Here is a 27,735-nt window from a genome sequence, read left to right on the forward strand (position 1 = left end):
TTTGGCTTACCGAGTCCACGCTGATTATCCATCGCTTGTACACACAATAGTTCTATGTCATCCCACTTTCCCATCTACTACCTACACATTAGGGGTAATTTTCTTTTTAAAGGCCAAATAATCTACAAACCCACGTGTCTCTGGGATGTGTGAGGAAGCCTACAAAGTCACAGGGAGAAGGTGTAAACTCCACACAGACAGCACCCGAGTTCAAGATCGAACCTGGCTCTCTGGTGTTGTGATGCAGTTGCCCTACAGCTGCATCACTGTGCCACCCCTTAATATAAAAACAAATTCTAGAATATCTCTGTCCTTCCATAGAATCTGCAACGACAATGCCTTTCGCCTTCATGAATACATGAGAAATATCCATTTAAGATCTGTCATATGTAGGAAGGAACTGCAGATGCTGGTTTAAACCGAAGATAGACACAAAAAGCTGGAGTAACTCAGCAGATCATGCAGCATCTCTGGAGAAACTGTTCTGGAGAGACCCCGACTCTCAGTCTGAATAAGGGTCTCGACCTGAAACGTCACCTGTTCTTTTTCTCCAGAGATGCTGTCTGACCCGTTGAGTTATTCCAGCTTTTTGTGTCTAAGACCTGTCATACATTTTCAGGCTCCACGTACAGAATGGCTCTCTGGTACGTACAGAATCGGCCATATTCTTTTCCCGGTTCCTCCATTCTTACTCTTGCTTTTCACATTTTTTAAATGACTTTGCATTTTCCTTAACCTTGTCAGCCTGTGATATTTTATTGTTTTTCTTGGCACTTCTAATTTCTCAGTACACATTCTACATTCATACTCTTTACCTGCCATAACTTTCCTTTGTTTTTCTTAATCGTATCCTTAACATCCAACGCTCCCCAGGCTTGCCTTCCTCCTTACAGGAATGTGTTGGTTGTGAACGTTCAATATCTCACATTTATAAATATTTCCCACTTGTTGGATGCAGATTTATCTGGCAAGTATCTAGTCCCAGACTACTTTTGCCAGATTAGATTTTACAACATTGAAATCAGCCTACCCCTGATTCAGCACCTTAATTTCCTGTCTACCTTTCCCTTTCGAAAAATATCTTAAAGCTTATGGTTACTACCGCCAAATCACTCACCCACAGATGCCTCTTTTGGAATTTAAGTGCCCAATCCTCCATTGCCTTTAGAAACCCATATGCACTCTGCCTACTGACCTAGTTTTTCTTTATTTGACTTGAACTTGTTTTTGGGGGGGGCGGCTAGCGGCTACAACCCCCCTTAACTGTGCATCTTCCTATGAGCAAACCTCCCTGCTTGGCTATAGTGCTTTTTCTGGTTCAGGTGCAACCTATCCAGCTTGTACAGTTCTACTATGAGGACTTCATCCCTCCTGGGATGTGGGAGAACCAGACTACATGTCAGGATTTGAGTACATTTTCCAAACATGATTTACTGTTCATAAAACTATGTGGACTAGGTTTAATTACATTTGGCTTTCCTAAATTAATTAGTTTTGATGACTGACATTGCATCTTGCCAGCAATTGACATTAAACTAATTGACGACTTCACCTATTCTTTTCCTCTTTTTGCACAAGACTGTTTTCTGTTCGTCTGGAACCTCCTTCAAATTTCGTGAGTTTTAGAAACATTTCAGTTGATGGATCCACTTTCAGTCTCCATGCAGATCTCCTCCTGAAACTTTCATTTGTACCTGCTGTTTCACCTGCTGAGTTCTTCCCACATTCTGCTTTCTGATCCACTATCTACAGGCACTTCCTCTGAAACCCATAAGTACAGGCCATCTCTGGGACTTGTTTGCTTTGCCCCTGTGAGTTTCTCTAATATTTTATTCCTTGTGATCGGGATTTCTGCAAGTTCTACACTGCTAATTGAAATTGGCTAATCTTCTGTCTTATGAATATTTTCAGTGAATATGAAGACAGATGCAAAATAATTTATTTACTACATCTGCATTTGTTTCCTGTTATTTATTCACTAGCCTTGTTTTCTCGAGGCCCCACACCGACCATAGCCACCTACTTTCCATAAAAGCACAGCATGTTTTGATACTGCACACAAATTTTCCCTCAATCAGTTTTTTCCCTTAAGCTTTTTTATAATTTTGCTGTTGGAACCTAAAACGTCCCAGTTTTCTGGCCTGCCATCAACCCGTTCCATTTTATGTCTTAATTTTCAATTTAATATTACGCTTGATGTCCTTTGTAAACCACTGCCTCTTCTTTCTCATGCAATCCCTCTTTCTAATTGAGATACATTCCTGCTGAATGTTGCTGACCAGCTGTTTCTTTGAGCTTATTTTCTCAGTCCACCTTGGACTACTCCACCATTGTACCATTATAATTGCCGTTAAGTTGAAGACTGTTTGGTCCTGAGGTGTTCATCCGTAAACTCCATCTGTAGTTCTTTCATCTTGTCGTCGATACTTCCCAGGGGATCTTTAACAGCAAAATTTCTTACTAATCCTTCCTTATTACTCATGACCAAATCTAAAAGAGCCTGTTCACAGGTAGATTCCATAACATGTAGTTCTAAGAAACAATTGTTGATGCATTCCAAAAATCTATCTTCTATGATAGTTTGGTTTGAAAAATCAATAGATTAAAATCTCCCATGATAATTGCATTTCCTTTCAAACTTGCTCAAGATGTTTCCCCATTTATGCCCAACTGAAAGGTCACATTTTAGGGTTCTATCATGATTTGATCCCAAACGGGTTCTGTGCTGCCATCCACAGCTTCTCCATCACAACTCAAATCTGCACTGAAACCTTCTTTGATTGACAATACTATACTGCCTCCTTTCCCTTTTGGTCTGTTCTTCTTGAACCTCATACTACCTGGAATATTAAACATCCAGAATGTAGAAGCAAGGAACTGCTGATGCTGGGTAATACACAAAAGGGCACCAAGTGCAGATCAGGCAACATTTCTGGGGCACATAGGTTTTGGGTTGAAACCGTGATTGATTATGGGGGGAGGAGAAGAAAGCTGGAAGAGGCGGGACCAAGCATGGCAGGTAATTGGTTGACACAGGCAAGAGAGGTTTTTGATAAGCAGGGCAAAATGGAGGGGGGAATGTAAGAAGGTGGGGGGGAGAAGGGGGAGGGTGGGTGTGAGGGAATTAGTGAGAGGTTATTTAAAATTGGAGAATTCAATGTAGACATCTGAGATGCCGAACATCGAAAATGTTTTGAAGTTCGTGACCCATCTCGGGTATCTACTTGAAATTTGGCACAGATTTAGATTAAAAAATCATTGAGAAGGAATTCATAACTCGTCAGTGCAAAACGTTGCACAATAATTAAGCTAATTAGAAAAAGTCATCAGCGGGCTCTGTCGATCCGCAAGACCCCGCTCAGGCCTGCTCCAGTCCCGGCTTCTCTGCGGCTTTTCGGGTGCTCAGAGAGAGAATTTTGAACACGCACTGCAGTGTTTTGCCAGGATTTACTGCAGAGATATTCTGTTTGTGCTGATATGAAAACTAAATTGGACAGAGAACTTCTTAATCTGTGAATTCGCGTTCTTAAATTGGTATCGGTGAATGCACTCTTTATCCCCTGCTCCGTTTTTGCCCTCTTGATTTCCTTTTTAACTATGCCCCTTAGTTCCCGAAACTCCTTCAGGGATATACTTGATCCCAACGGCCTATACCTGTCCCATGCCTATATTTATTCCTGACCAGAGCCTCAACTTCTCCCATCATCCAAGCTGCCTTGCCCTTCACTCTTAACTGGAACATGCATGCCCTGAACTTTTGTAATCACACTTTTAAAAGTCCTTTGCCTGCAAACTACTCCAATCAATTTTAGCAAGTTCCTGTCTAATACCATTAAAGTTGGCCTTGTCCCAATTCAGAATTTTAACTTGTTGACCTGCCCTGTCTTTCTTCATCACAATTTTAAAGCTAGTAGAACATTGGTCGCTGGCTCCAAAAGACTCGCCCATGGACACTTCATTAGCCCTTCCCAATTTCCTGAGTAGATCAAGCTTTGTCCTCTTCCTTGTACATATTGCCCGAGAAAACCTTCCTGAACACATTTTACAAATTCTACCCCGTTTAAGCCGATAGCACTATGATAATTCTAGTCTGTTGGAAAAGTTAAAATGCCCCACTATGATTACCTTATTAGTCTTACAGTTGCCTGCAATCTCCTGACATATTTGTTCCAGCCTCATTGCACAAACCATAAATAATATCATCTTGGACTACTGCTGTGACATTCTCCTTAATCAATAAAGCAACTGTCCCTCTTTTACACCCACCTCTACCTCTCCTGTAGCACCTGTACCCTGGAACATTAAGCCCCCAATCCTGTCCAAATCTTAGCCAGGTTTTCAGAATGGCTACAACATCCCAGTTGCATCTACCTATCCAGTTTTATCAGGCCTCTCACATTAAGATAGATGCAATTCAATCTAACAGACCTTCCTCACTCCCTGCTGTGCTCCTGCCTTTTTTGTCCACTGAACTTTTCTTGCCTTTCATACTGACTTCCAGCCTCTCACCTGCCTCAGTCCTGCATTGGTTCACCCCCCCCCCCCGCGAATCTAAACGCACTCCTGTAGCACTGTCTAGCATTTTAGTACTCGTAAACTCTGGCAAACTAGTTAAAACTTTAGTTAGGGGTGACCGAGTGTGACATGAGCAGAAAATAAAAAGGTGTGTAGGAAAATAATTGCAGATGCTGGTACAAATCAAAGGTATCACAAAATGCTGGAGTAACTCAGCGGGTCATAGAGAACTTCACCCATTCCTTCTCTCCAGAGAAAATTAAAAGGGGTAATTTGAAGCAGAAATTGGAGAAGTGAATGAACAGCAGCAGTTCAGTGCAAGCTTGATGCAAGAATGAAAAAGTTGCAATATAGTAATAGCCAAAGACCATAAGTAACCAAGTAGTTTTATTTCATATTTCCTCCTTATTCATAAACCATCCAATCTAGTGGTTCCGATCAGAACCACTCCTCCACATATTTCTTTGTGACATATATTGAATATAGAACAGTGCAGTGCACAAACATGCCTTTCAGCCCACAATGTCCATGCTGAACATGATGTGGTTCAACTAGTCTCCTCTGCCTGCACATGGTTCATATGCCTCTATTCCCTGCATATTTATGTGCCTATCTAATAGCCTCTGAAGGGCTACTGTTGTGGCAGATCTGCCTCTACCTGTCAGTAAAATAAATGCCTGCACATCTCCTTTTTAAGCTTTGCTTCTCTCACCTTTAAAGCTATGCTCTCCAGTTCCTGACATTTCCACCTGGGGGAGAAAGATTCTGTCTGTCTTCCGTAACAATGCCTCTCATAATTTTCCCTCCTTCTGCCTCAACCTCTGACGTTCCAGAGAAAACAATTTGTTTGTAAAAACCTTTATTCTTTCTTGCATGGCCATCAACTCCATCATAATTCTCTTGCCACCCAGCTATATTAGGGTTAGACTTACTATCTACTATCTGATTAATCAGAAATTGTGACAGTTTCTCATCTTGCTCATCATGTGATATTTCGCTTTAAATTCATCTGGCCCTATTTTGTGCGCTCCCTTTAAAGTCACCATGCCACATTTACAACTTCACGGAAAAAAAAATTGCATTCGAAACATCTTTTTTCTAATTGCATTAAATACATGTTGGGGTATTGATCGGAATAACATTCAATAGTCCAGAAAATCTGCCACTGAACTCCCTAGAATGCTGGATTAACAGTTTTACTGAATTTACCAACACCTTTTTGGAGGAAATGGAGTACTTGGCAGAAACCCACGATGTTGTAGGGAAATTGTGCAAACTCCATGTAGCTATTACTAGAGGTCAAAATTGAACCTTGGTCACTGAAACTGAGGCAGTGCACGATCTGCAGCATTGTGCCTCCCAGCATGATATTGGAACTGCTTGTGCATATCATATAAGATTATTAAGGGGTTGGACACGTTAGAGGCAGGAAACATGTTCCCAATGTTGGGGCAGTCCAGAACCAGGGGCCACAGTTTAAGAATAAGGGGTATGCCATTTAGAACGGAGATGAGGAAAAAACAATTCAGTCAGAGTTGTAAATTTGTGGAATTCACTGCCTCAGAAGGCAGTGGAGGCCAAGTCTCTGAATGCATTCAAGAGAGAACTAGATAGAGCTCTTAAGGATAGCGGAGTCAGGGGGTATCGGGAGAAGGCAGGAACGGGGTACTGATTGAGAATGATCAGCCATGATCACATTGAATGGTGGTGCTGGCTCGAAGGGCCGAATGGATGACTCCTGCACCTATTGTCTATCTGAGTAGCACTAAAATGTGATACAAATGCAATTATAAATTTATGATGGAACTAAAAATGTATCTCGTGGAAGTTGTTATTATGAGTGGTCACGCAGGTCATTTGTAAAAGTTATATATCACAAGCAATTCATTTTAAGATATGACTATGATTTGAGTATAGATAAATAATATTTCTAAGATCAGACTGCATACTAGGATGCTGAAAAAAAAGTTGTCTTTGAAATCCATGCAATAATTAGCTGTTTTTACTTATTTTATAATTGGAGATTTTAACTGATATATTAGCTTGAATATTTTCTGAGATCTTATTCCAGTTGATTCGTTTTTAAACAGGCAGTAAGACTCAATTCAATGATTGCATCTTTATCTACAATTTTTGATTATTTTTTTCTGTATAGATTCTGGATCATATCCTTTCCTATCAGAATGAGAGATAGCATTTCATGTACTTTGTTATTTGTTTTCGCATTAAATTATAATCTAACAATATAAATTAATTGACAAGTATATTGACAACCTGGAGTAAACTGCAGTGAAGTACTTCATATCATCATATCATATATATACAGCCGGAAACAGGCCTTTTTTCGGCCCACCAAGTCCGTGCCGCCCAGTGATCCCCGTACATTAACACTATCCTACACCCACTAGGGACAATTTTTACATTTACCCAGCCAATTAACCTACATACCTGTACGTCTTTGGAGTGTGGGAGGAAACCGAAGATCTCGGAGAAAACCCACGCAGGTCACGGGGAGAACGTACAAACTCCTTACAGTGCAGCACCCGTAGTCAGGATCGAACCTGAGTCTCCGGCGCTGCATTCGCTGTAAAGCAGCAACTCTACCGCTTGGATCACGTTACGAGATAACAGAATAAAATACAAAATTGTGGTATTAAAAATGGGTAGCAATTTTTATTCTGCACATCCTATTATGTGAAATTCAAGGATTTAGTTTATTCTATTGATGTGACAATTTGTTTTGGCTAAGAGATTTGTTTTTGTTGGAACACACCTGACTGCCATATGTCACTAGTAACAAGTTGCATGTGCTTTGCTAAAGATACTTCCATCAAATACATAGAATTTTGAGAAAGTTGTACACTGCGCATAACGTTTGAACATTGTAGTCATGTCGTTTTTGTATTTGTTCTAATTTAAGATGCAAGTGCAGATTACATACAACGAAATGCATTATCTCCAAAGACGTGCAGGTTTGTAGGTTAATTGACTGGGTAAATGTAAAAATTGTCCCTGGTGTGTGTAGGATAGTGTTAATGTGCGGGGATCACTGGGCAGCGCGGACTTGGTGGGCCGAAAGGGCCTGTTTCTGCGCTGTAGAATCGAACTCTAAATCTAAATCTAAAAATTTGAGTCTGTTTTGCACTAGATCACAAGATGGCAAGTCAGCTAAAATTCTTAAAGTGCACGTGAAATTTTACTGCTTAAGCATCACTCTATTTAATACATTAGTCATGCAAACAATTATAGGCAAACAAATCATCAGAGTTCATTCTTCACAGAACTAGCCAAGCTGGTGGAATAAACAATCCTTTCAAATTAGAACGGTTGCAAATGAGAACCCAAGGTAATTGCAAATCCACATCTTTCTCTATTCATCCATCTCCGTGCATGCTGAGTTTTCTTGCCCACCTATTATTTCCAACTGTTAACTTTGGCGAGTCTACTCCTACTATCTTTGAACTTTAGGAACATTAGTTTGCTCCTGATTCTGTCTCGTTTTTGGTCCCTGTATTAGTCAAAACCAAACACTTTGCAATCTTAGTGAAATATTTGACTCTGGGATGACCTGGTCTTACATCATCTTCATGTTTTGTTTCTGGAATGAGAAGTCCTCATTCCTGCTCATCATATTTCCTTGTCAATGAGTAATTAGTAATTTTTCTTAAACTTCATTCTATTATTTTAGTGCTTTGTTGATGTATCTTCCATTTTTGTTCTTCAGATTATCCAAGCCATTCATCCATACATTTGTTGTCCTATGATATATCAACTATTTATTCATTTTTTGATGCCAGGTGACCAAATATTGTCATTGCCTTATTCTACCCTGTGTCTGTTACCCCATTTCAGGATTATTCAAATGCTTTGACATTTGACTTATCTCAGTGACAGCTTAACATGATTATTCTGGATTTTTTATGTCAGTTCCTGTGCTTTAGCATTTGTGGCATTCAGACTTTTTCTGCTATCATGTTTAAGGACATCCTTAAAATCTGGAAATGTTGGAAACATTCAGATGGTCATGCCATATGTGTGGATAGAGAAATATATCCTTCCATCAGAACCCAATTAAAAATAAAAATAAAACATGCATGCTTTAAGTTGCTTCCGCACTTTAAGATTTCCAGCATGTTCTGCTTCCTATCCATAACCTACCTCTAATCAAGTTTTTAGTTAGGTGTCTATTATTTACTACTTTGGCTTGGCTACATGTTCTTCATGGAAGTGTAATTAAAAACATGGAGACTTATTCCAAAATTAGATGCCTCTGTAAACATGCTATTGGTGATTTGAGAGAGGTTGGATATTTAGCCTTTTGTTGTATATAGCTTAATGTGTGGGTCAATTTGTAGTTATAGTTCAACATCTATGCTTCTTGAAATGAGGTAGGTAACAAAACAGTCGATTTTGATTTCAATCGGTTGCCTGTTTGTCGGCAGAGTGAGTATTTTATACCCATGCTTAGAGAGAGAACTAGAAAAGCTTGTGTGCATATCACTGTTTTATCTTCCAGCCTTTTCGGCTCATGTTTGTGCATTGCACTTGTTTTTGAAAAAAGGAACATATCCCACTAGTCTTACTGTCTCTGACTACATTCTATCTTTGCCCCGCTCCCCCTCCCCTGACATCAATCTGAAGAAGGATCGACCCGAAACGTCACTCATTCCTTCTCTCCAGAGATGCTGCCTGACCCGCTGAGTTGCTCCTGCATTTTGTGTCTACATGCTATATATTCCTGCAGCTTTAGCTCAGAATATGTTTTTTTCCAGCAATCTTTGGATAGTGTTGTTTACTGGGATTTGGGACATGAAGGAAAGTATCAAAGGGAATGAGGTCCATATAGAGATGCCCATTTATCTATATACTAAAACTCATTTTGTTTGTTTGTTCCTGAGCTACAACGATAGCGTAACAATTTTAGGCCCACCTTCCTCATCGCCGTCCCATAGTCCTAATGGAAGAGGTTTCATTCAAATCGGTGTTATATTTTTAAAGTTATTGACATTTTAAAGTTTTTTAAAATGCGCATGCGCAGTTGGGGCCCCGTTGATCTCGTACCTACGTAAGACGACTGCATCCGCAGAACAAACGCGTCCGTGCCTGCGCAGTTAGGGCCTGTTGATCTCCGGACGAGTGGGCCAAGGGGAAAGACGGCAGCAGCGGCGGTGAGGCCGGGTGTTTGCGTTGTTGGAGGCCTGGCGCTGGGCCTGCCCTCAGCTCCCCGTCCCCCCTCCTCTCCCCGGCCGGCTCACCGCCTTTCCCACGTCGCCCAGTCCAGCGGCATCGGCGGCTGTCCGGGGGGGGGGGGAGAGGGGAAGAGTCCAGCGGCATCGACCCGAGGGCCGTCAGTGGGACAGGCTCGGCCGTCCATCCCCCGCACTGAACCCCCGCACCAGGACGGGACAGGACACCCCCCACGCAACCTCCGTTAGGCGGCGTCCGGGGGGGGAGGGGATGAGGGGGATGGAGTGGGTGAATGGGGGGGGGAGGGACAGGAGGGGGGGGTAGGAGGGAGGGAGGAGGGAGGGTGCGGGTGACAGAAGGGGAGGGGCTGAGGGAGGGGGGAGTGGTGGAGGAGAGGATGCTACACCAATGCAGGAGAATTTTGCGCCCAATGGGTCCACTTGGTCTAGTTGTTATTAAAACTGAGGAAAAACGAAAGACACTGATGATATTATTTCAAAATGATTGATTTTAAAACTTGAATGAGTTGAGACAAATGGAGACATTTTATGTAATGTGTTTTGGAAATGTGCTGTTCTTATGAGGCCAGTTAAATAGCTGTAATATCACGGAAGCAGTTAGTATTGATATAAATATTGGTACACGTTCAATTAAATATAATGTATGCATGAGAGTAAAAGTGAGGTGATGTCTGTTTTTCTGTGTATTCTAGCTTATCCATACTGAGACTTTATAGATTCACATCAAATAGTATATTGCAAGATCAGAAGAATTTTTTGTACATGAAACAGTGGCAAATTAGACTTTTTTAATATAACCTTCTGTCGATTTTGTCGATGCCTTTCCTAAATGGATATTGATCAGCTATTTGCTGTGAGAAATGAATCATGACGAATAGTATACAGGAAGGAAAGCTGTGACAATAATCAAGGCCCACAACCTGCTTCCTGGAGCAGTGCTGGTTGAAATATCCTGAATTCATAGTTAACTGATAAAAGAAGCTGGATATCTTTTTGGTTTAGGATGTGAACTGTGCTCTGATTGGCATCAGATAGCTTGTGTTGAACTTTTATTTTCCCCTGCAAAATTATAGTGGGTAGAGTCTATCTGCCTCTGATTTCCAAATCAGATTTCCACCTTGTATTAAAGGTTTACAGCTTGGAAATATCAATTCTATCCATCCATACCGAACTAGTCCCACTTGACTATTCCTCCCAACCTTTCCAATTCGCGAACCTGTCCAAGTGTTTTGTAAATGATACCTGCCTCTACAACTTCCTCTGGCAGCTTGTAGTATGTACAAGCCACACTGTTGAAAAGGTTGTTCCCCAAGTCCCTTTAAAATCTTTCCCTCTAACCTTAAACCTATGCGCTCTAGCTTTATGCTCCCCTACTCTGGGGGAATAGCCTGTGGCTATTCATCTTATAATATAATAATAATAATAATAATAATATGCCTTTATAGTCATTCAAAATGAATTGAACGAAAATCATTTGCCACGCAGCCACAACAGTACAGAGTAAAAGACACAAGACACACAATTTTAACACAAACATCAATCACAGTGACTCCTCCTGGCACCCCCTCACTGTGATGGAAGGCATGAAAATTCTTCTCTCTTCCCCCATGCTTCTCCCACGGAGAGATATCTATGGTCCTTCATGATTTTTCCTCCTATGCAGCAGGAAAAAAGGAGCCTTGCCTGTCCTTAACTAAAACCCTCCAGACCCAGAAACATCCTTGTAAATACTTTTTGTACATTTGCCAGTTTAAAGATATCCTTCCTAAAGCAGGATGGCATGAACTGCACATAGTACTCCAACTGTGGCCTGACTGACAACATCTTGGACAATTGACATCTTAATTCCTGTACTTTGACCACCTATGTTGCTGCCTTCATGGAAGCTGTACTTGCACCTCTAGGCCTCTCTGTGCTACAACATTCCACAGGGCCCTATCATGAACTGTATAAGCCTTGTCCTGATTTGTCTTACCAAAATGCAGCTCATCGCATTTATTTGAAGTAAATTCTATCTGCCATTCAATGGCCCAGTTGTTGAAGATCCCATTGTAATCATAGATAACCTCCCTCACTGTCCAGTCTACAACCAATTTTAGTGTCATCCACAAACTTACTAACCATATCACCTACATTCACATCCCGTTTGCCAATATAACTTAACAATCAACAATGGACCCTGCACCTGAGATGCCGCCTGACCTGCTGAGTTACTCCAGCATTTTGTGATACCTTTGATTTGTACCAGCACCTGCAGTTATTTTCCTACACCACATGGACCCTGCACCGATCCCTATGGCACTCCACTTATCTCCAGTCTGAAAAGCAACCCTGCAGTAAATTGTGGACACAGCCTAGACCATCCCACAAGGCAACCGCCCTTCCGTTGACTCCATTTATACCTCACAGTCCCTCGGCAAGGCCAGCAGCATAATCAAGGATGGGTAGCACCCAGGCCACTTCCTCTCCTCCTCTCCCATCAGGCGCCTATGTGTTCCTCAAAGGTATAGAAATGTGAAATCTCACAATGAACCTCCAGATTCAGGGACAGTTTCTTCCCAGCTGTTATCAAGCAAGTGAACAACAGAAATGTGAATATTTGTTGTTTCTGAATCAGAACCATAGGCCTGCATCCTGAAACTGAAAATCCTACACACAGAAATCCAAAATTCACTGTGGAGTATCTTTGGGTCTGGAAGCTAAAATATGCTGGAATCTGGAAGCTGAAATAGGTTTCTTGAGGAAAACAAGCGTGTTTTTTTTAAATATTGATGAAAGGAGTGGGTTTCATTGCAAAACTACATTCATGGATTTTATAATGGTTAGATTACATGTCACATGGCTAAGGTTCACTACTCTAGAAGGGAATGGATCACCCTTGATGTGTACAATATGTGGAAAGCCAAACTTTTGTACGTACAGAAAGACTCGGGTAATTCTGGTGATGCATTGTCGCAGCCAACAAAGGAAAGAGGAGGAGTGTTAATCCTTGATTAACTTGGATATCTGAGAGTAACATGGTGGAGCAAATGTCCAACCTACTGTACAACTTAATTGAGCTGGTTTCAAAATTGACAATTAGTCTTATCTTCCACGGAACAGTCCAGCTCAAATTTACCTTTCTGGCATCTGCAGTCAAGGCAGTGCCACAGACGGTTTTGCACAGCAAAGATTGACTATTTTTGCTTTTTCAGCCAAATGTTACGATTGTAGAATATTTGAACACTTGGTTATCTATTTTCAGTGTCAAAATGAATAAATACAACAAATCATTTTGAAGCATCTTTAAAAAGTAAGTCTTCCTAAGAACTTCATAGATGGAGTGCTGTTATTGGAAACCCAATAAAGAAAATGTCCATCAAACTGTTGAGATATGTCAGAAAAATCTCAATAACATTGAGGAATTGTCTTCCATAGATGAAAAAGGCATGGGTTCATGAAGGGAAATGAAATGTTTTGGCCTACCAGCTAAACATAGAGCCACCAGTAATGGGCACTGGAAAGAGTGCAAGAGACAATAATTATAAGACTTAGATGTTGAAGGGTTGGGTTTAGTTTAGCGATACAGCTTAGGAATAGGCCCTACAGCCCACCAAGTCTGCACTGATCAGCTATCACCCATACACTAGTTCGATCCTACACAATAGGGACAATTTTTACAGAAGCCAATTAACGTCCAAACCTGCAAAGTCTTCGGAATGTGGAAGGAAACTGGAGTACACAGAAAACCTAGGGAGAATGTACAAACTCAATACAGACAGCACCCGTAGTCAGGATTGAGCCCAGATCTCTGAATTTTTGCCCACATGGAGGATGTAGAAACAACATCCCAAGATAGATATACTTACTTCATGATGTATGTTCCAAAATACACTTCCAAAATGTATGGGGTTTTTTTGTAGCTAAATTTATTTGTTATATATTGTGCAAAGGGGAGCATCAGGGACCGTTCCAACATTCACTAGGTGACTTTTGTCTGGTTATTAATGTAAATGCAATCTGCTAAGATTATTCCTCTTCTCCCATGTCCCACATGTATATCCCTGCAATCATCTGAAAGCTCTTGCTGCTTTTTGATAAAAATGGATAATAGCTCACCAGTAGAATACCAGTGGTTTCTGTGTGCACAGCATAGACAATCAGGCACACATTTGAGTGTCGTCAATACCTTTAAGTTATCTAGGTGTCAGTGATGCATGATGAACATATTTACTCTTTATCAGTCTTTTAAAAAATGCTATTGTTTGTAATTTACTTTTCGCTGTACCTCGGTACATGTGACAATAAACCGAAACTGGTTGCTGGTAAATCGCTATTTTTAAAATGTATTGATGTGGTAGAACAATTATTAGCTTTATTGCTCTAAACTGAAAATGTTTAGTATGATGGAATTGTGCCCATAGATGTAGATGGTGTATTGTTTTAATCTGTATTTGATAGCTTTGAATTGTAGAAAAAGCATCAAAAGAAGCTGATTTACTGCATGATTTGTATATGATGATTAAGATATGGAGCCATAGCTATTTGACGAGGAATGCTACACTCTCAATAGTTATTTGATTGTAAATGTTATTTTATGCTTTCTCATAATCATGAACAAAATTCCAAATGTAATAAGCTTATGACTTTCAGGTAACAAGAATTTTGTTTCTTCTTATTGCAGCTAAAGATTGAAAATATTTCTATCTTCCCTTTGGGTACCCTCTGCAGGAGAATTTCTGTTTCCGTTGTACATGTTTGATGGACAAACAGAACAGCGCATGTTTGAGCCTCACCTCTGTGATGACAACACTGTTGTGATAAAATGGAAGCAGTCATTTATTTCTAACAAAATTGCACTGACTGCTTTCAGCTGGTTCTTTCTATTACTCTTCACACAGACCAAGTGGTTGCAGCAATTTGAACTTATTACTGGAATCTTAACGGTGGAAACTTTCAGTCAAATCCTATGCTTTATTTATACATCTAGACTTAATGTGAATGTATATGATGTGCAGGAGGTGGTAAATATAGTTAGGCTGCTTCAGACGAGTAACGTTGTCAACTCTTGCAAGAATCTGGTTGACAACTGCGCTTCTTATGTTGTCGGAATGGCTCAAGAGGGACAACAGTGCTCCCAGATCCCTCCTCAATTTTATGGCGATTCTGACAGAGAACTTGATTTATCAACCAAGATTTGTCCTAGAGAAGGGAATAAATCTTATCTGGTGAAAGTTGAGGATACAATGACAAAACGGCAGTTGAAAGCTAGAGATCGAACATATTATGAAGAGAATAAAGGAGTTGAAGTTGTTCTTGGAATGGAAGGAGACGCAGAAGATTCTGACTCCGATGACCAAGGATCCTATAACCAAGAGCAAATTATTGTTGAAGTGAACCTTAATAATCAGACTTTACATGTGTCTAAAGGGACTGAAGGTGTTACTTCACTGTCTGAAAAATCAGCTATGGTTGACTCGAGTGATGGAGAAAATGATGAAGGGGATGATGATGATGAGGAGGAGGAGGAGGATGACGAGGACGAGGATGATGATGATATTGACATAGAAGATGATGGACAAGATGACGAGGAAATAGAAGATATCAAACCCAAAAAACCTAAGGAAATGACCAGATTGAAAACAACGGAGGCAACTCTTTCAAGGGAGTGTGCAAAGATTCAGCTGCCCGAGCAAAGAAAGAGAAAAAATAAAATGTCTAAATCTTCAACCCGGAAAGAAAAGCAAATAGAAGAAAAACAGAACCTCACTTGTGAAAAATGTCCCAGAGTTTTCAACAATCGTTGGTATCTTGAGAAACACATGACTGTCACTCACAGTCGCATGCAAATATGTGATAAGTGTGGAAAAAAATTTGTGTTGGAAAGCGAACTTGTTCTTCATCAACAAACTGAATGTGAAAAGAATATTCAGGTAGGCCACAGTTTTTTGTGAATTAATAAATAAGAAGTAACGTTTGTACATTTAAAGTAATGTCAGGCAGAATTTTTAAAGAGATTATTTCTTTCGAATTTTCTGGATCTGATTCCCTTCAAAGAAAGATATGCATCATGTTTTCACGCTTGCAGGTTTTCTCTGTGGGCAGCATTCGCATTGGTAGAAAAGATAAATAGCCTGTTGATAATACAACAATTATAGTTTTAGTTGATTTAGGTGTTCAGGAGTAATGGGTTATTGATTTTTTCCCCATTATCCACATGCACATGGGATTGAAGCCAGTTCCTAATCACTCTCTCTCCGCAGCTGAGATGAAGTGAATGTCTCCATGGAATGGAGAATGCAGCTGATTTGTTCTACTGTTGAAGTGTGTGCTGTAGTGGATTTAGCATGCCCAGCTTTTTTGTTGATAAGGGGTATCATCGTTGACTTCAGGAGAAACCGGCGCAGGCACACACCACTGCACATCAGTGACACCGGCAGTGGAGGTAGTCAGTAGCATTAAGTTCCTGGGGGTGCAGATCACAGACAGTCTGACCTGGTCCCTAAACACTGCATCTCTAGTCAAGAGAGCCCAGCAGCGTTTGCACTTTCTGCGCCGGATGAGAAGAGCACACCTCCCCCATCCCATCCTCACCACTTTCTACAGAGGCACCGTAGAGAGCATACAGACCAACTGCATCTTTGTCTGTTCTGGGAACTGCAAAGCCTCAGACTGGAAGTCTGTGCAGAGAGTGGTGAGGACGGCTGAGAAAATCAGCGGGATTTCACTTTCTTCCATCCAGGACATTGCACACAAACGCTGCTTGTCCAAGGCCAAAAATATCATTTAAGACCCCACCCATCTCCATTATGTTCACCCTGCTGCCCTCTGGTCAAAGGTACTGCAGCATACGGAGCAGAACAGCCAGGTTCTGCAATCGCTTCTTCCCCCGAGCCATCAGACTCTTGAATTCACAATGATCCGCCGCCATTATTCTATGTGCGAGTTACTTATTTATTTATTTTTCTTTAATCAATTTTTATTATTTGGCGTTACATTGTGAACCAGTTGCAACGGAGTTTGGTTCAAATATGCACTCGTCTGGAGTATAGTTTTGAATGACAATAAAGTTATATTTATTTATTCATTCATTCATTCATTCAAAACATTATGCATTCCTGATCCTGAAATATTTTTTATATATACTGTTCTGAAAAAAAATTAAGGCGATATGCAAGAGGTTAATGCCCAAAGTAAACTGTGAAATTAGGATCATACATAGTGTGGGTTGAGGATTGGTTAGACAACAGTAGGAAAATGTGCATTATTTTCAAGTTGGCAATTTCTAGCCATTTATAGGCAAAATACAGAGCTAAATTTAGTAGGCCACTAGACCAAACCTCTCCATCATTGGTGCAGCCCTCTCCCCCGTCCCCCTCTCCCCCATCCTCTCCCCCCTTCCCCTCCTCCCCCCTTTCTCCCCCTCCTCCCCGCCCCCCCTCTTTCCCCATCCCATCCCCCTCTTCCCATCCCCTCCCCCATCCCATCTCCCCCACCCTCCATCTCATCCCCCTCTCCCCATCCCTTCCCCCTCTCCCCCACTGTCCCCATCCCACCCCCCTCTCCCCATCCCACCCCCCTCTCCCCATCCAATCCCCCTCTCCCCATCCAATCCCCCTCTCCCCATCCAATCCCCCTCTCCCCATCCAATCCCCCTCTCCCCATCCAATCCCCCTCTCCCCATCCAATCCCCCTCTCCCCATCCAATCCCCCTCTCCCCATCCCCCATATCCCCCTCTCCCCATCCCCCATATCCCCCTCTCCCCATCCCCCATATCCCCCTCTCCCCATCCCCCATATCCCACCCCCCAGATCCCATATCCCACCCCCCAAATCCCATATCCCACCCCCCATATCCCACCCCTCCATATCCCATATCCTACCATCCCATATCCCATCCCCCATATCCCATATCCCATCCCCACCATATCCCCTTATCCCATATCCCATCCCCCCATATCCCATCCCCCCCATATCCCCTTATCCCATATCCCATCCCCCTATATCCCATATCCCATCCCCCCCATATCCCACCCCCCATATTCCATATCCCACCCCCATATACCATATCCCATCTATCCATATCCCATCTATCCATATCCCATCTATCCATATCCCATCTATCCATATCCCATCTATCCATATCCCATCTATCCATATCCCATCCCCATATCCCATCCCCATATCCCATCCCCATATCCCATCCCCATATCCCATCCCCATATCCCATCCCCATATCCCATCCCCCCATATCCCATCCTCCCATATCCCACCCCCCCATATCCCATCATCCCATATCCCACCCCCCCATATCCCATATCCCACCCCCCCATATCCCACCCCCCATATCCCATATCCCACCCCCCCCATATCCCATATCCCACCCCCCCCATATCCCATATCCCACCCCCCTCCATATCCCCCCCCCCCCCATATCCCCTATCATGACCAGTGCTGGTGCCACTCTTGAGGCAGCATGTAAAAACTTGGGTGAGAGTGTGGACACATTTACCAAAGTAATTCCAGAGGAGCTCTAGATATGTAGCTAGACAAGGGAAATTGGAGTTTGCAAGAGGATTTGACAGCAATATTTAAAATCATGAAGCGCATTGATAAAGTAAATGGAGAGAAGCATTGGTAGAAGAGCAAGAAATTAGGCATTAGCCATCAGAAATTAGTCTCTTGCCCAGAGAAGGGAAATCGAGAACCAGAAGATAAAGGTTTAAGGTGAGGGGGGAAAAATTTAATAGGAACCCGAGGGGTAACTTTTTCACACAAAGGTGATAGGTGCATGGAACGAACTGCCAGAGCAGGGTAGTTGAGGCAAGTACAATCGTAACCTTTAAGAAACATTTAGATAGGTACATGGATAGGACAGGTTTGGAGGGATATGGGCTAAATGCTGGCAGGTGGGACTAGTGTAGATGGGACATGTTGGCCAGTGTGGGCAAGTTGGACTGAAGGGCCTGTTTGCACACTGTAAGACTATGATTCAATGAATGAAGTTGAGTGGCAAATGTAATTGTAAAATTAATATTTTTGTTCCCAGTGATTGGTTTGACTCAGTTTCCTCCTGTGCTGCAACAAGTTATGATTCTGATTGCGAGTGCAGGAAAGATAGTATGGAGCCTCGGTTTGTGGCAAACATTAATTTAAAAGGAAATATTACATTCAATGTATTGAAGTTTGTTGTAGATGTAAACTAGACACCACTTGGATTATGCACAGGTGATTGGACTAGAATGTTCTAGATGGAGTGTAATGAGTGTGGGTTGTGATGGGTAATTTTCTCTTTGGAAAAACAACAAAGCATATTTTAGAGTATCTCGTAAATATAGATATTTGGATCAATTAATGTTTTACTGTACTTGCGTCACTGTTAATAAAGAATGGAACATGCTGGACATACGCATTGGGTCAGGCAGCATAATCTATGCATAGAGAAACAATATAATGGAAGATTATCAACGTAAAATGTAAGCCTTCATAAATACTGCTTGACCTGCTGAGTGTTCTCACCCCGTTCCGTTTAGTATTCAAATTTCCAGCATTTGCAGAAAAATGGTAGGTTAGCTGTTATTGTAAGATCATTGATCAAATAATTATTTACCATCTTGCCAAGATCAGATAATTTAGCATCTTGCTAAGATCATAAATTTTGGAAATTTTGTTATTCTTTGCTGGAGGATATGGAGATGAAATAATCGTTAACCAGCTAGATTCCTGGAATTAGGCTCTTGAGAGGCTTTCACAGGGGTCGATCTGAGGACCTCTTAGTGGAAAGTCCAGAAGTGGGCTGCAGGAGAGGGGTTAATCATCTAGGGTGAGGGTGCAAAGTAATATTTCACTTAATGGTTGTGATTTTTTGCTCTTTCTCTATTCCTGTAGTTTCTTAGTTGAATGTATTTAATTGTGAGAGCAATAGATTTCTAGGGATACATAAGCAATGTAAAATTGGAGCAAAATTTGGGTTGAAGTAAAAGATCAGGTGTGATTGTTTTGAATTACAGACCAATTCCAAACAACTATATGGCCTACGTCATTTTCTTTGTATGATCCTATGTATTTTGTGCTTCATGTTTGTTTTGGAAGTCAAGTAAAAGATGCAGTAGTTTAGAGTTTAGATTTAGAGATTAGATTTATTTTTAGAGTTTAGCGATACAGTGCGAAAACAGGCTCTTCGGCCCACCATGTCCGCACCGAATAACGATCCCCGCACATTAACACTACACCACCCACACTAGGGACACTGTTTTTACATTTATACCAAGCCAATTAACCTACAAACCTGTTCTTGGAGTGTGGGAGATCCCGGAGAAAACCCATGCAGACCAAGGGAAGAACGTACAAACTCCGTACAGATAAGCACCCGTAGTCGGGTTCTAACCCGGGTCTCTGGCACTGTGAGGCAGTAGCTCTACGCCATCGTGCTGCCCCGTCTTTATAAGAAAGACGTGCCGATTTTAAGTTAAAAATTGAAATGGATTGAAACCTTTTAAGATTTATGAATGCATTTGCATGCTCAATTTCTGAATAGGCGATTCTTTGTGTAATAACAGATGGGGAATTATTTTAGTGGGTTGACCAATGGTGATGTGGGAGTAATTTACATATATTAGGTTCCTGCAGCATTATAATTATATAATTCTATTTTTTATGCACAAATGAACCATTATTTAAGTTTGTGTTACACAATTGCTAAAGGATCTGTTTTAATGAATATTTTTTTGTTTTCAATAATGGCAATGTATATATAACTTGAAGATATATTTTAGTTGCATTGACAAGTGCCTGATTACAGTGCACTAACAAATCATCCCTTTTCGCAAGGACTAGGCATTATATTCCACTCTTATTTCTGATCATGCTTCTATGTGTTATGGTATTTATTTAAGTGAATGTGAGCTCTTTTGATTTAACAAACTGGGCAAATGTAACATTATAGATTACCAAACTGTCATTGTACAGGAAAGATGTACAAGTTCTTTTGTTGATACAAAATGATGTAAAGTGCTGTTTCATTGAATATTCAAGTTGGGATGCTGCTGATCTATTCCACACCCTGTGGTATGCTTTTCACTGCTGCATTGGGAAAATAACCTAATCTCCATACTTGACTCCACTTAAGTGAGCAGAGTGGGAATAGGGATTTCTTCTAAAATCTTAGACATCTGCAAAGCTCTGGCATTCACACACTACACTAATGCTATTACTACTTGGGTAAATCTTCCTGTCTGGTGTGCATGTGAAAGCCCTGGAGCAATCATTGTGGCCTCTTTTACAGAAAGAAAATGTCTATTGTGGGCATTGTTCTTCACAAGCCTAGACCTGTCTTGACTGAGTTATTGGAAGCATGCTTTTCATCCATCATAACTACTGGGCAGTAGTTAGCAAGTTGATTTGCCCTACTTGTTTGAACATGACAACTAGAAAAAGTTCCCATTTGTTGGGTAGATTGCAGTATCCACTCATTCAGTGGTAGCTCTGTGAATTGGAAGTGTATTGTTTGATCTTTGTTATCATCTTGTGCTGAAGAGTTGTGATTGGAATTGAATTTTATGCAATCATAGTAAACGTCCCCATTTCTAACTTTCTATTGGAAGGACTATCATTAAAGAACATCAATTAGCCTAAGACATTAGCGTATGGAACTCTGCAAAGATATAGTCATGGCAGAATGGTTAACCGAAAACAACCACAACTTTTTTCCGAAGAGAGACACAAAGCTGTCCCTTCTTCGGACTGAGTCAGGGGAAAGGGAAACGAGAGATATAGACGGTGATATAGAGTGATATAGAATGAATAAATTAAAGATATGCCAAAAAGTAACGATCATAAAGGAAACAGGCCGTTGTTAGCTTTAGGCTCGGTGAAAACGAGTTGCAGACAATGAGACTCAAGACCAATTTGAAACTAGTACAACAACCCAGGAGGAGGCCCAGAACAGAAAAGTCAGTGTGGAAATGGAGAGGTGTTTGGCAAATGGGAAATCAGGGAGGCCCTTTAATCCCCATTCCCACACTGACCCTTTTGTCCTGGGCCGCCTCCATTGTCAGTGAGGCCAAATGCAAATTGGAGAAATAGCACCTTGTATTTCATTTGGGCAGCTTATAACCCAGCGCTATGAATATTGATTTCTCTACAAGTAACCCTTTCAAGATCAAAAGTACACTGGACAGAAATTAGCAGATTGATTTGCCCTACTTTATTCAACAGGACATAGCTGGAAAATGTTCCCTGTTGTTGGGTAGATTCTAGTGTTGTAGCTAAAACAGCTTTTATAGAAATGCAGGCAGTCCCAGAGCACTTCCTCAGCCATTATATCAAAGGGAGTTGAGGAAAGGCTATGTGCTCTATTTCGCAGAAAAATGGCTCACTCCCAGCATTCCAGACTCTACTCTATTGTCAGCATTGGGGAAGGGAAGAAGCAGAGGCGCCTGCCTCATGGTAAATTCTTTGTGGTTCTCAAACGTAGCGGTCCTGTCCAACTCTGCTCTCTGCACTTGGAACATCTACCTCCTGATCATCATCATAACTATGGTCTTCCAGGCAAACATTCATCTAGAACTGGAGGAGCTGCATGCTGTGGCCAACAAACACCAGAAAGTGTTCCCCAACACCTTTTCCATCATAGTCTGGAATTCCAACAAGGTCGGTTTGAAGAAGTTACTTCCTACCTAGTACCAGCAAGTGTCCTGCAATACCAGAAGATCAAATGCCCTTGACAACTGCTATTCCGCCATATAAGATCTCTTATCGCTCCATCCCTTTACCTCGCTTTTGAAAATTAGACCACCTGGCTGTGCTCCTTCCTGCATTTGGGTAGCAATTGAAGAGCACAGCTCCAGCAGTAAGGACTACATAAAGCTGGTCAGGGGAAGGAGAGGAACGACTGTAACTGCTTGGCTTCAGTAGTCTGGGCAATGTTCAAGAATTCAATAACAGACCTGAGCGACTACATCACTGTTGTTACCCACTTCATAAGGAAATGTGTGGAGGTGTTCCCACCAAAACTATCCAAGTGTTCCCCAAACAGAAGCCTTGAATGAACCAGGAGGTCCACAATTTACTGAAGACCAGATCTTGGGCGTTCGAGTCCAGAAATGTGGGTCCATCTAGGAAGTCCATCTTGGAACTCTAAGGCCATTATGAGGCAAAGAGACACTTTTACTCTAAATTGAGGATGAGATGGATGTTGGGGAGCTGTGGCAGAGCATGCATGCCAACACTTCCTATAAGCTGACAGCGATGCATCATGTCCGGATGAGTTCCATGCGTTTTATGGATGCTACAGAAGGGAGAACACTGGTGTGCCTTCTTGGGGCTCCTGAGGCCACGGTGATCTTATTCACAGAAGCTAACATCAGAAGATCCTTCATGTCGGTGAACCCTCAGAAAGCATCTGGTCCTGATGGTGTACTGGGCCGCATTCTTAAAACCTGCACGGACCAACTAGTTGAAGTTTTTGAGGACATCTTCACCCTCTCGTTACCAAGGTCCAAGGTTTCCACCGGCTTTAAAAAGGCATCAATAATACCAGTCCCCAGGAAGAGAAATGTGTCGTCCCTCAGTGACTAACATAGATGGTGGTGAAGTGCTTTTAAAGGTTGGCGATGGCGTATATCAACTTCTCTCTTAACAAGAACCTGGCCCCAATTCAATTCAGTCTGAAGAAGGGTCTCAACCCGAAACGTCACCCATTCCTTCTCTCCAGAGATGCTGGCTGTCCTGCTGAGTTACTCCAGCATTTTGTGTCTATTCACTACAATTGACTACCGCCACAGCAGAACAATGTGCGATGCAATCGCATTGGCTCTCCACTCTACTCTGCCTATTTAGACAAAAGAACAAGTACGTCAGGTTATTGTTCATTGACTACAGCTTGGTGTTCAACAGCATCCTCCCCTCCAAACTAGTTACCCAGCTAGTTACCCAACTGGGTCTCTGTGTATCCCTATGCAACTGGATCCTCAACTTCCACTCAACAGATCACAATCAGTACAAATTGTCAACAACACTTCCTCCTGGATAACCATCAGCACAGGAGTGCCTCAGGTCTGTGTGCTCGGTCCCCTGCTCTACTCACTCTGGAACCATGACTGTGTAGCCAGAGACACTTTCAACTCCATTTTTAAATCCACTGGCACACCATGCTTGATGGACCAATTATGGGTCGGAGTATGGGAGATTGATAATCTGATTGAATGGTGTAAGAACAACAAACTTGCTTTCATTGTCAGAAAAACCAAAGGACTGATTGTTGACTTGGAAGAGGAAAGGCTGTGGATCCCCAAACCTGTCTTCATCAACAGAACAGTGATGGAGAAAGTCAACAACTTCAAGTTCCTGGGTATGCATATCTCTAAAGATCTGCCCTTGGTCCAAAACATTGAGGGCGGTCACGGTGGCGCAGCGGTAGAGTTGATGCCTTACAGCGAATGCAGCGCCTGAGACCCGGGTTCGATCCTGACTATGGGTGCTGTCTGTAGGGAGTTTGTACGTTCTCCCCGTGACCTGTGTGGGTTTTCTCCGAGATCTTCGGTTTCCTCCCACGCGCAAGACGTACAGATTTGTAGGTTAATTGGCTTGGTAAATGAAAAGATTGGCCCTAGTGGGTGTGGGATAGTGTTAATGTGCAGGGATCGCTGGTCGGCATGGGCCGAGGAGCCTGTTTCCGCGCTGTATCTGTAAACTAAACTAAATGAATCATAACGAAAGCCCATCAGTGCCTCTAATTCCACAGAAGATTCAGGAGATTTGGTATGTTGATGAATGCTCTCAAACTTCTACAGGTATACAGTAGAGAGCGTATTGACTGGTTGCATCACGGCCTAGTTCGGCAATTTTAGTGCCCAAGAAAGATTACAAAAAGTGGTGGGCACTACCCGGTTCATCGCAGATACTGACCTCCCCACAATTGAAGAGATCCATGGGCACCCCTCCCAACCCTTCTGATTTTGGCGGAAAGTTTCCGCTTTCTTATTTCATTTTTGCCATTCTGATTTCACCTCACGTTTTTCCGCAAAACAGTCGGTAATTGCAATTTGTCAATTCGGCCGCTAGAGGTCGCTAGGGGTTCCATGAGAAATCCCCCTCGCCCTGGAAGTCTCCCCAAAATTGTAGCACCCAGGCTGGGCAAGGCAGCCAATCTCAATCTCATTGGGACTTCCATGGCTGATCGGTGTGTTGAATTTTCAACCTGCAGCCGGGGCTCTGGAACCAAGAGTTCCAGAAAATCAGTGGTGGAATTGTAATGAGTAAATATTAAATTTAAGTGCAAGATTATATAACTATATTAATTAATGAAGAAATTAAGTTAAAATATAAAACACAGCAGAAAAGCCAATTGCCACCTTTTTGGGCTGATTATCAATTAATGTGCGAATTTACTTCAACAAGTACTTCCATACGCTTAGTCGAGTCGCATATATCAACTCTCTCTTCATAACTTAGTCATACATTTTATGATCATTGTTCTTTTATTCAATACCAAGAGAATTGGGATGTGTAAGGAGAAGGCAAAATAAAAAAAACAAAATAAGACAATTTTTTTCTTTGTGTTGCAAAAAGTATCTCTGTTCAATAACCTTTCTATAAATAGCAGAATGTACTCATGATAGGCCTGACATTGTACATGTAGTCCAAGAATTACAGACTGTTGAAAATAATAGTCGTTTGTCACACATGAATGTAGCACAACGCGTATGCGCATTTGGAGTGCATACCTTTTTTGCTGAAAAGCTGCATTACGCGCCATATTATGAATTTTGATGTAAAATTCTGAATTTTGGACATCAAAATTATGAACTTGTAAAATCAAATGTTGGGATGTCTGCATGGGAGGTATTGTCTGAAAAAGGCAGCCAGCATTATTAAAGACCCACTGCATCCTGGCCTTGCTCTCATTTCACTCCACCATCAGGAAGAAGGAACCTGATACCTGTGTCCTCCAGGTTGAAGGACAGCTTTTTCCTAACAGGAAATGTTGTCAATGAACTGTCAATGACTGTCTTAGTTACAACAATAACTTTGGGATTTTTTTCCACTGGTGTCTGGGTTATTCATATCTTTTTTTAAAACTTGTTATATTATCTATGAGTATTGTGTATACAAGTTTGTTATGCTGCTGCAAGTAAGAATTTCATTGTTTTGTTGTTGTACGAATGACAATTAAACACTTTTGACACACCTGGGTAGCTGTCAGGTCCTGTGGACTTTCCTCGGTCATCCTACTCTCCGTCATTTCTTGATGTCACGTGAAGTGAATATAAATAGTTGGCGGGTGTTGGGGCTTTTTGGGAGAATGTCCAGATTGAAAATCTGTGGAATTTTTGCTGAAAATGGTTACAAATGCTTCAACCTTGTCTTTTAGTACTTGCATGTAACCATCATTAAAGATAAGGATGGTCTTGAATTGACCATTTTCTATGAATTGCTTATTGTTTGGCAGGCAGTGACTCAGAATGGCAGGCAGTGACTCAGAATGGCAGGCAGTGACTAGTGGGGTACCGCAAGGCTCAGTGCTGGGACCCCAGCTATTTACAATATATATTAATGATTTGGACGAGGGAATTGAATGCAACATCTCCAAGTTTGCGGATGACATGAAGCTGGGGGGAAGTGTTAGCTGTGAGGAGGATGCTAAGAGGCTGCAACGTGACTTGGATAAGTTAGGTGAGTGGGCAAATGCATGGCAGATGCAGTATAATGTGGATAAATGTGAGGTTATCCACTTTGGTGGCAACAACAGGAAAGCAGACTATTATCTGAATGGTGGCCGATTAGGAGAAGGGGAGATGCAACGAGACCTGGGAGTCGTGATACACCAGTCATTGAAAGTAGGCATGCAGGTTTAGCAGGCAGTGAAGAAAGCGAATGGTATGTTGGCATTCATAGCGAGGGGATTTGAGTATAGGAGCAGGGAGGTTCTGCTGCAGTTGTACAGGGCATTGGTGAGACCACACCTGGAGTATTGCGTACAGTTTTGGTCTCCTAATCTGAGGAAAGACATTCTTGCCATAGAGGGAGTACAGAGAAGGTTCACCAGATTGATTCCTGGGATGGCAGGACTTTCATATGAAGAAAGACTGGATAGACTCGGCTTGTACTCACTGGAATTTAGAAGATTGAGGGGGGATCTTATAGAAACTTACAAAATTCTTAAGGGGTTGGACATGCTAGAGGCAGGAAGATTGTCCCCGATGTTGGGGAAGTCCAGAACAAGGGGTCACAGTTTAAGGATAAGGGGGAGGTCTTTTAGGACCGAGATGAGAACGTTTTTTTTCACATAGCGAGTGGTGAATCTGTGGAATTCTCTGCCACAGAAGGTAGTTGAGGCCAGTTCATTGGCTATATTTAAGAGGGAGTTAGATGTGGCCCTTGTGGCTAAAGGGATCAGGGGGTATGGAGAGAAGGCAGGTACAGGATACTGAGTTGGATGATCAGCCATGATCATATTGAATGGCCTACTCCTGCACCTATTTTCTATGTTTCTATGTTTACCCCCATTAAGGAATAGATGTGGCAGGAGTGCAGAGTTTTGATTTTATCCCTTTATTATGGGATTACCTATCTTTGTTGCATGTAATTTAGCACATGTGTTGTCCCATGCAGCATCACTAAGTTAGCGCCTGAACCCTAATTCTCAAGACAATCAGGTCCTCAACTTCAGTGATTTTTCATTTCATAACTATTGCTGACATACAGGTGCTCAGTTCTTGGGGTAATATTTAAATTTTGACAGATAAAGTACTGAACCGATACTGCTAATTTCCATTGAGGAAAAAAAATGGCAATTGTTCTGTAAAAAATGTTTGCTTGTTATTTTCCTACTCGCTGCACGTGAACAAGCTATCGCACAATGCAATTTGTGTAGGTGCATTCGAGCAGACGATGAAGTAGATGAAGAAAAACAAATATGTTAATGTCATATAACAGAGGTATAGATGGATTCTTGCAATATTCTAACACCAGCAAGGGACTTAATTGAGGTGATTGGATTGTTACTGTACTGCAATTAGTTTTAAGTATAAAA

The 27,735-nt window shown here is 41.7% G+C and overlaps 1 protein-coding gene across 1 annotated transcript in view; it reads left to right on the forward strand.

Moving 5' to 3' along the window:
- The window catches only part of LOC144607819 (zinc finger protein 652-like), a 69,086-nt gene that overhangs the window by 18,203 nt on the left and 23,148 nt on the right, over nucleotides 1–27,735 (forward strand). Inside the window, exon 2 of the mRNA XM_078424932.1 lies at nucleotides 14,386–15,634. Within this exon, the coding sequence (XP_078281058.1) occupies nucleotides 14,456–15,634 (1,179 nt within the window). The 5' untranslated portion in view covers nucleotides 14,386–14,455. The remainder of the gene's footprint in view (nucleotides 1–14,385; nucleotides 15,635–27,735) is intronic.

Source organism: Rhinoraja longicauda, chromosome 29, assembly GCF_053455715.1.
Source record: "Rhinoraja longicauda isolate Sanriku21f chromosome 29, sRhiLon1.1, whole genome shotgun sequence".
NCBI classification, from domain to species: Eukaryota; Metazoa; Chordata; class Chondrichthyes; order Rajiformes; family Arhynchobatidae; genus Rhinoraja; species Rhinoraja longicauda.